General features: G+C 37.3%; 1 protein-coding gene across 1 annotated transcript in view; it reads left to right on the forward strand.

Annotated features, from left to right (window-relative positions):
- LOC126365787 (ER degradation-enhancing alpha-mannosidase-like protein 3) overlaps positions 1 to 12,999 on the forward strand; it is a 205,687-nt gene that overhangs the window by 132,583 nt on the left and 60,105 nt on the right. Inside the window, exon 14 of the mRNA XM_050008363.1 lies at positions 8,486 to 8,584. Within this exon, the coding sequence (XP_049864320.1) occupies positions 8,486 to 8,584 (99 nt within the window). The remainder of the gene's footprint in view (positions 1 to 8,485; positions 8,585 to 12,999) is intronic.

Genomic DNA, 12,999 nt, shown 5'->3' on the forward strand with positions numbered 1-12,999 from the left:
TTGTGGTATGTGCTTCAATCACTGACATTCTTTACAGTGGCTCACATAGTGCCTAAAAGATCAGTAGAGATGTGGCCAGTGATATGTGAATCAGTCTAGAAATTTCAATAAGCCCAGGTGACCAGATGTTGGAGCATTGTGAAAAAACTTTAGGAAAGCTAGCTGTAGATGAGCTGGGATAATGAGCAATCATTTCCACCCAATTGGATCATAGCTTCTCTTATAGTGTGTTGTTTATTATTTGGAATTCTTCTTTGGTTGATTCCTCATTCTTCAAGGCTTCTATGTTTTTCAGCAACCTGGGATTTTCTCTCTGCTCAGTAACAGTGTCATTTAATGTAGGAGTGACAGATTTCATCCATACTGCTGTGTTCCATCAAAGAAATCCTTGAAAGGCAGTCTGTGACCTTGTGTTTGTGTCCATTTTTTAATACCATTCTGACATGTTACTCCTGAAGCCTAAGTGCCATATCATCAGTGAACACCACACATTCTTCAGGCTAGTCACCCTGTTGGTCTATCACAGTGGTAAATGGTTTGCCAAATAAGTACAACCAGAAATAGTTAATGGCCCAAATAACTGCAAGGCACTCTTTCTCCATTGTAGAGTACTCTGGAAGCATAAGCTATCACCTTTTCAGGATCTTCCTGAGTTTGTAGAGCAAATTCACGTAGCCAATAATTGCTATCAACAGTGTGAAGGTCTATCTCAGCATTCTCACGATACATTGCTAGGACTGGAATAAGATGTTAGCACCTTCTTAAGGCCAAGGAAAGATCTTTCTTGCACCTAATTGTAGGAAATTTTGGCATTCCTCTGCAGTAGTTCTTACAAGTGATATGTGTTGGCATCTCCCCACAGTGGTACTTTCAGAGGATGTGCCGTGCCATGGTAGGAAGTCCATTATGAATCATCAATAGTATGAGCACATTCCGAGAAGACTTCCCTCATCATCAGTGTGCTGGAGTGTACTCTGTTACCTTTCTGGTTTTCTGGGGCAGTGAAGAGGAACTTTTTTGGGATCAAATGAAGGCCTGCAGTTGGAATATACTTAGACATGGGTGACAGGTGGCTCAGAAGTCCTTCAAATGTCTTTGATAAAATGTCAATCTCACCCAGATACCAAGGAACAATGTCAATTTAAGGTTGTCCATCATACATTTGAAGGTGGCTGTAGTGTTACACAGTCCCAATGACATAACTTTGAACTTAAGAGTCCATCAGGAGTTATTGGAACAGTCTTTTCTTGGTCAGTCTCATCAACCTCAGTTTGCTAGTAACCTCTTTATATGTCAATACCTGAGAAATACTTTCCTCCTTCCATGCAGTTTAGGGTTTAATCAATGCACAGCAATGGGTAGATATCCCTTTTCGTGATATTGTTCAGTTGTCAGTAGTTGGCACAGAATTGGCACAGAAAAGCATTTAACCATATTTTTTCCTTGCAAGGACCACACAAGAGAGCGAAGGACTCCCTGAACATTCAGTAACGTCACCTTGCTACGTCTTCTCGACTTCCCCCTGGATTATCCGTCACTCAACTGGTGACGCCCTATGTGAGCACTCAGTATTCAGTGGATGAGTCCCAGTGTTGATATAGTGTTTGACTATAGGCCAGTTGGTTTGCTTTCTCTCCACTGTGGATTTGAAAGCATTTGAAAACGTGCAATGTGGCTAACACTCGCCAATAATCTCCTTTTTTGGCCAGGTTCTATTGGCGCTTAAGTAATAGCTTCCTCCTATGCATTTTCTGTAGTTATAGTGGAGCTTTCATATCACAAACCATAGTTTTCTTTAGGTGTCAACAGTAAACATTCGGTGTTACAGAAAATGAAGACCGTGGGACAAGAAGGATTCAGATAGGTTGGCTGTCGCTGGAGGCATGAGTAAGATTACCTGACATCTTGGTAACTGTTGCCCATGTAAAATTTTCATCTGTGTCAGCCTTGCCTCCTTATATTGTCACCTGGCTTAGTTTTCTTGAATATGGTTACTAGGTAAGTGGCTGGTAAATCTCTATGGTGACAGGGAACAGCTGCAGCATGTTAAGGGATGACTTCATCCAGGTATGCTGATGGGCTTCAGCCCCCAGGTTGACACTGAATACTCATCGTCTTTCTCCATACTAGCTTACAATTTGCCCATGGTATCCACATTGGAAACACACCAGTGTCGTTCTCTGTTCTCCAAATGTCTTTTCTTCCTCAGGGTGTTTTATTTGGAGGAGGAGTTGATTGCAGCTGCATTGGTTTGGATGCTGGATTGTTGTTTAACAGCTGTGATGTAAGTCCGAGTTGGCAGAGTTCATTCTTCATGGTGCATTCAACTTGTGGAGACTGGGGCTAAAGATCAACACACCTCTTGTTGAACATTCTGTATTACCTCTTTACATTTTGCACTGACATTCATGGCTGCTGTCTCTTGCTTACTCTGTCTGACAGTTCTGGTTGCCGTGAAATGCTGCTCTTCTTCTCTCACCATCTAACATAAGAGACATGTGATGTCATGATGGTTTCCACAAATGCCATAGGGATCGAATTGGGTAGTATGTCATACATCTTTTGTCCAACTCTTTTCTGTTCCATTACCTCGATACATTGCCAACGCCTGATGAATTCATCAGGTGTTGTGACATCCTTTACCAGAAGAGCTTGGGTCATGTCTTCTGTGACGCCATTCATCAAGTATGAGACTTTTTCGGTTTATGTTATATTTGGATTCACAGATTGGTGTAGAGCAAAAACATTGTGTGTGTCAGACTGTGTCATTTCCTTGTGATGTTGGGCACTGTTCTTTAGATGTTGTGCTAAGTGGACTTGCAGCAGATTGTCACCAAATGTTTGCTTTAGGTAGGTCTGAAATTTACCCCAGCAGCTTTCTATTGCTCTTAAATCACTCCTGGGGTATGTTATCCAAGTAAAAGTACACATTTGCCAAATACTTCATGCCATCCCAACTGTTGTATTTAGTGACTCATTCACAGTGTTTCAGCCATTACATTGGGTCTTGACCAGGGTCTCTGGAAAACACTGTTGGATGTGTGATGTGCAGCTGACTTGCTGATGTTTTGGATTCCATTGGTCTCTTGAATAAACAAGCTTTCGGAATGATGTACTGCTTGTATTCCAGTTGTTGTCCACGTAGGCAACTGCTTTTATTTAGTGCCACAATGATATAGATGCTTTGAAGTATGCTGTGACCACCAAACAATGTCATGTAATGGCAGTCAAGTCCAAATCCAAAAATGGGGTTGTCATTAAAATGCAAAACGTAGCACTGAAAGGTCATTTATGATGAACACCAATTTAAAGATAAAACAGAAGTGAACTCCTGTTCAGTGTTTGCTGCTTTTTATACAAACATTGAATATTCCAGACTCTGCAAACATAATAAATTTTGAGAACCTTCCAGAAATGAAAAATATTAAATAAAGAATAATTGCTGGTGGTCAGGCATAAGTTCGTGACCTGAGCACACCAGTCAGCAATACTGATGGCTGAGTCACACTGCGTGCAGCACAGCTCACGGCATTTAACAGGGACTTGGCACTTGGGAGTTTATGCTGAGCAAGATGTTCATGATAAATGTAAACCAAGTAACTGACCAATATCAAAAAGTACTCTCTGTAAAAGTATAATTTAATTTCTCTGTAAAAGTATATTTTAACTTCTCTGTAAAAGTAGATTGGAATTCCTTTGTGACCTGATTACTTATTTGTTTTCAACTTTTTTAGTTGCATTTCAGTGTCAGGGATGCCCTTCCTGAGTCCTCCATATGGCATTTTTGTGGCCAAATGATCATATGCCTGTATGAATACTAGCCTTCTTGACAGATTTATTAAGTTTAGTAACAATTGTATCTTTGAAAACATTATGATCACTGAACCTTGCCCCTGCACTGATATTCTTGATGAAGTCAGGCCTGTTTGTAGATATACAGTGTGTAATAGTTCCATTGCATGTGAGTTCTCAGTCTAGTCACGTAAGATAGTTTTCAGAGAAAGCATTCAGAAATGCTGTGCAAGACTATCTGTTTGTACCACCTACAATAAATCCACTGATGTCCCATTTTCAGTATGTTAAATTTGTCTCCAACTAATATTGCCGCCAGAATCATCCAATTATTAGGGCATAGTTTGTGTTGTTGCCCCAGATGATGATTACACGAATATTTTGTCTGGGTTTGTAAGTGGTGGGTCCTTGAGGTGCGGCAATACGTGAACATGAGAAGCAAGTTTAAACAGTTTTATTAGCAAAGATAGATTATGAAACACACATGCTACACGCACCCATCATCACTGTGTCTGACATCCTAACACAGGCTAATTACGGTTGTATCAAAAGGCTCCATGGTGAGCTAAGAAAAGGGACATATTCGCACCCGATGCTGCGATAGTTAATACTGCAAGCTGTGAACGGCGGCCAGTCGCTTACTCCCCATCGCAGTGTGGCCGGACACGCGTCTGCTGATTAAGCAAATTGTCAGCATTCCAGATAGGCTGGCTGGCGAGTGCGTGTCCGTATCATACGGCTGCATACAACCCTTAGACCCTTAAACAATGGTTATTTGCGTTCCATATTGATTTTATGAACAGATAATGGTCTACTGGATCTTCTCAAGTTCTAAAGATTGCACACTCACCACTGATTCACATACTTGGTTGGCTTGCTCACTTAAAGTTGCAAGAAAAGGGGGGGGGGGGGATTTTTTTTGGGGGGGGGGGGGGGGGTTATAGCTTTTACATGAATCTGATGGTGTCCATGAAGCCCTCATAATATTTCTTCATTTCTCCTTTCTATGATTGCTGAGGTCTGTATCTAATTAGAGAACTAGCGGCACTAACCAAATCCCATCTCAGAAATCATGGCATGTCTTTTTTGTGCCAGAGCAGTATTGGCAGTGTTTCAAAAGGAAAAAGAATTGTGAACAACAAAATGGAAAGTGGAAGACTGTAATATCAGTTGTGTGAAGAAGTATCCCCATATCTGGATAGGAAAAGGCAGAAATAATTCACGAAAAATGCCAAATTTGCTCAAACTTTGAAATTCTGACTGGATTTTCATGGCTGTGGGTATGTTCATATTGGCAGCATTCATTCTCATTCAACATACCTGCAAAACATACACAGACAGGCTGTAGTAGAGTTGGCGTAAGTTGATCCTTGGCAGCTTTACAGCACTATTGCCAGATTTCAGCTACAAAGCTGAAACAGCTACAGGTGAAAACAGTTACTGTCTGTTGAGCTCAGGTTACTCTAAGATATTGCCATAGACACCTTTACAAAATCTTTTAACATGGCCGGTTGCAATAGGCATGCAAATCTACTGTTTCCAACCCACTGCAACTGTCAGGGACCTTCTTGCAGTGACTGACCTATAGATAAGAAATACTTTTACAGCCATAAGGGGTGTGTTCCTTAAACTATGCCAAAGGATAATCTTGTTATAAAAATGTGTCTGATATGAGAAAACAGGCAGTCTTGGTTGTTGTGTTAAATTTTTTTTATTATTTTCCAAAGACAAATTTCACCTTTATTCTGGTGTATTCGGGTTGGTCTATGGAAGAAATACAAAATTTCATAAAAGGATCCTGACCCTATTTAGTGTATTTGGATTACAAGAAAATATTAAACAGCTTACTGAAATTTGGTAGTGATAGGTACATTGGATACCACGTGTAAAATATCCCAGCAGGTAAATGCTCCTTGTAAAAGCTTTTAAAGATACCATGCAGTGTCTTATGAAGTAGAATAAAAACAGAACATCACTGAAAAGAATTTTTAAAAAATATGTAATCTACTTTGGTGATAAATTGACAACCCACACTGGAAATAAGAAGGAAGCAGCAGATTACCTTATTATGACACATGGTGCAGTCCATCACAAACCAAACATGATCAGGCCTACAGTAAGGCTTTACGACATAAGCATGATGGAGATGGGTTGCATTTGCTGGTTGCACACTTCACATTCGATATGAAAACATACTATAGAATAATCAGGCTGAATAAAAATTAAAAACTGAAGTTTAGAAAAAATCACTTGTATTAGCAGGAAAGCATATAAATACCTAGAACTCCGAATACCAATTTTGAGCATCCCAAGTCTTATAGCCAACAACATTGTGCATTCCTGAATCTCCCTAAATCCAGAACCTATGCCCCCCCTCACCTTTTCCCTTGATATACTTTAGTTTTTAATTTTTATTCACCCTATGATTATTCTGGCTATCAATGTAACCAATTTTGGGACACCAGTCATCTAGAATAACTGTTATGGTTTGTTGTTATGACAAGATTTAGTATAGTAGCTCGCAGCCTGCAGGTGCGATCTGCAGAGAGCTGCGTGCTCTAGTGCCAGAGGCCCTGTATGTTGTCATACACAGTGTGATGTGTGCAACCAGAATATGTACTACATCACTGGTATGTTTATGTCGTAAAGTTTTACTATAGACCTGATCTCGTGTGGTTTACGTTAGACAGCGCCACATGCTACTTCCTTCTTATGTCCAGCGTTGGTTGTCAATTTAGGAATAAATCAGGTGACATACTTATTTAAAATATCTGTTAGTAATCTCCTATTTTATTCTATTTTTTGGGATGCTGAACAGTGTTTTTAAAGCATCGTCAAGGGGCCTTTATCTCCTGGCATATTTTATGTGGGGTATCCCATGTACCCATCGCTACCAAATATCAGTAAGTTGTTTAATATTTTCTTGTAATCCAGTATCGCTAAATGAGGTCATACCACTATTATGAAGTTTTGTGTTTCTTCTGCAGGCAAGTCCAAAGATGCCTAAATAAAGTTTAAATGCTTCATTGGGAAATAAAAAAATATTTTAGCACTGCAACGAGGATTGCCAGTTTCTTCATTTCATGCATACTGGTTGCAGTATCGACACCGTTATGAACTGGAAAAAGTTTTATCTGTCTGATAATCCATTTCTGGGTTGTTAGAGAATGAACAGTCTACAGATGTTCCTAAATGAGAAAATGTAAAAATTGTTCAAAATTTCACTTGCTTCTATAAACATATGTGCTAATCAGATCACTGAGGACTGTCCTTTGAAACACTGCAGACAGTGTGGAATGATTTCCCAGGTTCCCATGGCACATTAATGTAGTGTGTTGCATTAGGAATCTCTACTACATAAATTAATTGCCTTAAGTGATCCCATAAATCATATTCCAACTGACTGACATCAGAGAAATGAGCAGTCATGTACATGGTCATTCCTTCCTATCACTCTGTCATAGTAGATATCATTCAGTGTGTTTTAATCAATGTGACTGAAATGTGCTGAATACCCATAAAGGATAAACCACATACTAAGGATAAGCCACATACTTCATTTTTTTGTAGAGATGTGTGTTCTGAATAAAATTGTTTTAGATGGTATGTGTAAGACATGCTAAAACACCACAGAGACATCAGGCAGTCACCTACATTTGAACACTCAGATGAGTATCACGACAACTTGGTTATCTAACAGAAAGAATCATTTAAATTATAGGCTAAAAGTGTTAGTTATTGGATTTTGCCTTGAAATGTGTTGCATGTAAACTCTCCTTAATAAATCAAAAATTGGTCATTTCCTTATTGGGCTTTTTTTCTTTTAGTGTACGGAGTTTACCTCCAAACTCTGTAACAGTAGTCCTGATACAGTTCATAAAGTGAAGTGGCTTTGCTGGAAGCGAAGGCAAGAGACTCTTACCACATAGGTTTCCTTTCTGTTTTAAAGAAAACTTCATAACAATTTGAATAATGACCCCATGTGACCAACCATGGAAGTTGTTCTTGAAATAATGGCCATTTTCTTTTCGCTGCAAAACTGTTTAGCGTCTCAGTGGTTGCTTTGATTTCTTTCCATGTCTGAAATCAGTCACTTTTTTAAGTTTAATTTTTAATTCGCAGAACAGGGGGAAAAGCCACACTGGAGCCAGGTCTGGTGATGTAGGAAGGGTACAGTTCTGAAGAAGTATTCCTTAGTAGAAAAGGTTACAGTATTCTTGTAGATACTTGAACAGAAGGACTGTTGTGATGAACAATGCCCATTTTACTCTTACATTATTATGAAATCTTCTTCATTGTAATTCTCTTGTTGACTCAGTACCTTTAAAGAATGAAGTGTAGTAGAGTAATGACCAAATCAACAGTGTAAGAACTAGTGACAGAGAGAACAGATTCTTTTATGAATGGTATAATAATTTGTGAATTGTTTCACAGACCAGTTGTAAAAGGTTAATGTGTGATACTAGTTTAAGACTGTTTCATTTTTGTTCAGTACAATATATCCAGAGTTAAACTTTTTTCTTCTTTTTTTCTTCAAATAAAATGTTTGGCAGTTTTGAGATAGCTGCCTCATAGTTTTTACAATGTAGTAAAAGGAGAGATCACTATTGTGGGAAACACATTTTGTTACATAACAGTGCCAACATTTTAATCATGTGTGTTTCTATATCTGAAAATGTGTTTGTTATATCAGGCTGGAAACCCTGATCACATGAAGATAGTTAAGGACATGGGCATCTCCATTCTGACACTTGCCGATGGACGTGTTCAGCTGCTTCATACTTTCGCCAATGTGAGTTTGCTGTCCCCTATTCCTTACCTATGCAGTGTAATAGCTTCCATATTATTTCTTTTGTTTCTTGTTGGTTCATTTGTAACAAGTTTTGTATATATGTCAAGAAATATTTATAGAAGATATTTTATAAGAGACATTGTATAAAGATATATATTTTTATATGTATATATTTGATTATGAACTATTCCATGGATTTATATTTAATTAAAAGTTAAGCACAGTCTGCCAAGGCACACTTTGTAATAAAGACTTCTCAACAATAATTCTTTTTAAGTATATTATTTTGTTTGACCAAAATCCCTCCTTGATGACAGTTTTTCCATTTATTCCTTGCCCATCACTAGTATGACACATACATGGCCGCAGCTATTTTGCTATGTTTCTTCCATTTTTTGGAGCTTACGAATAAAGCTTTATGCTTCTCTCATGCTTCATAGCTGTATGTAGTATGCCAAATAAACTTTCATGTGTATTTTGTTTCCTATGTGGAAAACAAGCTGCCATTTTTATATTCTTTGAACTTTGCCAAATTTTATAAAACAATTCCCTATGGTAAAGTTGTATATTAAAAATAAATCAATTCATGTTGAAACTTTTGTGTGAAGTTACTGTTAACGTAATTGCTAAAAAAAAACTGCAAGATTATTAGGTATCCTTATTCGTGTATAGGTAGGTATGTTTTTAACTTCATGTACATGTATGCATAGAAAGAAGGAACAAAGTGATCAATTATCATGTGGCACATGCAGATGATTAAAATATAATCCCTACTACATTTTGACCCTAGAATTGGACAGTACTGAAAGAGGTTCATTCCCATACATACAATCTCATGGGCTTATCTTCAGGCCCACTGAGCTATTTTACCATGCTTCTTTGTGTCAATCATTAGAATTTTTCATCGCAAATAGAGTTACAAAATCTGTTTAAGTATAAATTTTGCATTTTATTTCTGTTTCTCAATACCCCAGACTCAAATATATTTATTTTTTGAATACCAGTTTTCCATTTAATCACTAATGTTCAGCACCAAAGTCTGATACATTCCAAGCAAATGCTAAAATTTAATTAGTACAGACAAATTGTAAATAAACAGAACAAAATGAAAAAAAAAAAACAGTTGAAAGTGTAACTTGAGTGGTGAGGGGGGAGGGGGGGGGGGGGAAGACTTGTTGCTCTAGACAGTTTTTGCTGCACTTTCTTCATACATACTTCTAATACCTTAGGTACTTAAATGAAACCCTTTCTATATTGTCTGTAAAACATTATTAATATTCAGGTTTAGAAATATGTGAATATAGTTCTGTCATTCAGTAATTTAGTTTACATTGTGTGAGTGTTTCAAGGGGCTGTATATGAAAGATTTTTCATTGCCATATGATTGTTTGGTGATTTCAAAATTATGAACAATCTTGGTTTAAATTTGTTGTTTGCCAGTCTCTGATAACATCAAAATTGTAATTGCTACCAAGTACCATTCAAACATTTTTTATTTTAATGACTTTTGCCAAAAATTTTTTCATGTTCAAGAGCTGGTTAGCATAGAATTTCACTCCACTTACAAACTTTATTAAATAATATATCATGATCAGTGGGTTAGCTTTATCCTTAAGATTTTTAATTCGGGAATTACATTGAAGTAGATACGTATAGTGGTTACTGTTGTTGATATGTATTATACAAATTCAGTTTGTAACTACAGTTAAAAGCAAACTACTGATTGTGAACTGTTGGGAAGATGGTGTGACCATTGTAAAGGGCCTGATAGGGACAGGATGACAGTTGTCAAAAGATTTTAAATTAAATGCTTGTTATAAAAACCACAGTTAAGAAAAATACATTGTATAGAAGTACATATGATTAAAATGTGATCAATGAAAACACATAGTATCCCACTGTTAAAATGTTGTTGTAACTGCCACATATCGCCTAACCAGATAAGTAGGAGACTTTCATCATCCATCAATGAATTGGGAAAATCACAGTTTTGTGAGTGGTGGGTATGACAAGACATCCTGCAAAAGATCATGAAATGTATTCTATGACAACTTTCTAGAGCACATTGTTGAGAAGCCCACTCATGATGGAAAAACATCGGTTCCAATAGCAACAAATAGAGATGATCTCTTGGAGGATGTCAACATAGAAATGTATCAGCGATGATGAGGCAGTTGTAACAACGACGATTAGCAAAGTACAGACAAGTAGAATGATGTTTATATTCAGCAAATTAGATAAAGAGACAGCAGTATTGTATCTCAGTAAGGAACTCCAAACATTTGGCTCTGTAGAAAAGTGCATGGAAGAACTGTGGCTCAGGTTTGAAAGAGTAGTTGACCATCCACTTGATAGATATGTTTATGGAGGAGCCTTTCATTGTATATAGTCACTGTAAAGAAACTCCTAAAGAAATATGAAATGCATTTGATTATCAGGAGGGCAATGCATGAAGCCTTCAACAACTAGTGTAGTGTATGGAAAGAGCTCTCAGAAAACCAGTGGCGATTCTGGCATTGTTAAAAGGCTGTTAGTGGTACAAAAGTTAATGTCCAGATCCTTACGGACAAGACAGGGACTGAAATTGAAGGTGGCAAAGCAAAAGCAGAAAAACTAAACTGTGTTTTTGAATGCTCCTTTACAAATGAAAATCCAGTGTTATTGCCTCAGCTTAACTCTTGTGCCATTGCAAAGATGAATGATGTAGATATTAGTATCGATGATGTTGAGAAATGGCTGAAATTACTAAAACTGAACAAAAGCTTCAGGGCTTGATGATGTAATCCCATCAGACTCTCTACCAAATTTGTGCCCGAGGTAGCGTGTCTTTTAACCATAATCTACCACAGATCCCTCAAACAAAAGAACGATGTTCAATAGTTGGAAGAAAGTACAGGTCACACCTGTCCACAAAAAGGTTACAGATGTGGTCCACAAAACTAGTCAAATGTTCTTGACATCCATTTTTTGTGGAACCTTAGAACATATCAGGAAACCCCCAATTCTTTTAAGAATTGATCTTGCTTGTACAAAACAACTGCATATGTCTGATTTTTCAAATGAGTCAGTTTGTTAAATATTTGTATTTAAGCATGTAGGAAAGAAAAAGTTTAAGAAAGGTTTGAAATTGCGCCTAAAGTTTGTTGGAAGTTGCTAATTGCTCTCATATTATCTCTCATTATCAAACACTGGATGAACATAAACAGGGTAATTTGCACTTCATTTTAAGCAAAAGCTAGTTTTGCATGTACCACAATATTTATGACATCACATCTCCTGAACTATGTATTACACAATGATATAATTTTGCAGATACTTTCAATGGCATATCTGGATACTGTCTGCAAACTGTGTTGCAGACACAGTAAAGTAGTAGTAGTAGTAGTAGTAGTAGTAGTAGTAGTAGTAGTAAAGAACTAATTAGTTAGTAAGTCATATCTGATGCTGAAGTTTGACTGCATGCACAGAGAAAATGTAGTAAGTAAGTAATAAACACTTTTCCTTTCATCATTTTGTGGAGAGTGTTGTGAGAAAAAGTTCTGTAAAGGTTTGAAATTATGTGTAAAGTTTTTTGGAAGTCACTAAGTGCTTTCATTCTCAAATGCTGGATGAATAAACAGTGTGTATTCATGCACTGTCAGTTATGCTGCCTCAAGACACCCAAACAGTTTCTGACTGCAGTACTTGCCCTATTGTGTGAAACTTTTATCATAAGATTACATCTTTCAGTGAGTAGATTATGACAGCATTGTAAATTTAGTCAGTAACTAAACAAAGTGATGAAAATTAAATTTTCTTGCCCCTATGCTGCAGGTGGTACCTGGTTCTGGAATAGTGTTTAAGTAATACAGCTTCTAAACTCAAATGTGATATCTCAAACAGGATGACCACCTCTGCGACAAACAGCATGGAATCTGAAAATATTAATCATGTGATACCCAGCACACACTTTCCTCACATGATATCCTGGAAGCAGTGGATCAAGGCAATAATGTAGATTCAGTATTTCTTGATTTCCAAATGCATTTAAATCTGTATGACACCAGAACTTATTTGGAAAGTATGATCGTATGAGGTATCAAGCCAAATTTGTGACTCGGCAGAGGGTTTCTTTGTAGGGAGAACACAGCATGCTATATTGTATGGAGAGTTGTCAGCAGGGCGAAAGCACATTGAATGAATGCCAAGGCAATGCATTGAAGTGGATTTAGAAACGAGAAAAAAAAAAAAAAGATTAAGGTTATGACCTAGGGGCATCAACAGGTTAATAAGCAGGAAATCCAGGGAGAGGATAATTAGTACATATAGAATCTAAGCTGCATTTAAGAGCAAATTCCTATTAACAAAATACTGTAGCTAGATAAAGACATCCAAATGAGATGAGTGTGGAGTTATTCAAGCTTCCTAACTGTAAT

Source organism: Schistocerca gregaria, chromosome 4 (genome assembly GCF_023897955.1).
Source record: "Schistocerca gregaria isolate iqSchGreg1 chromosome 4, iqSchGreg1.2, whole genome shotgun sequence".
NCBI classification, from domain to species: domain Eukaryota; kingdom Metazoa; phylum Arthropoda; class Insecta; order Orthoptera; family Acrididae; genus Schistocerca; species Schistocerca gregaria.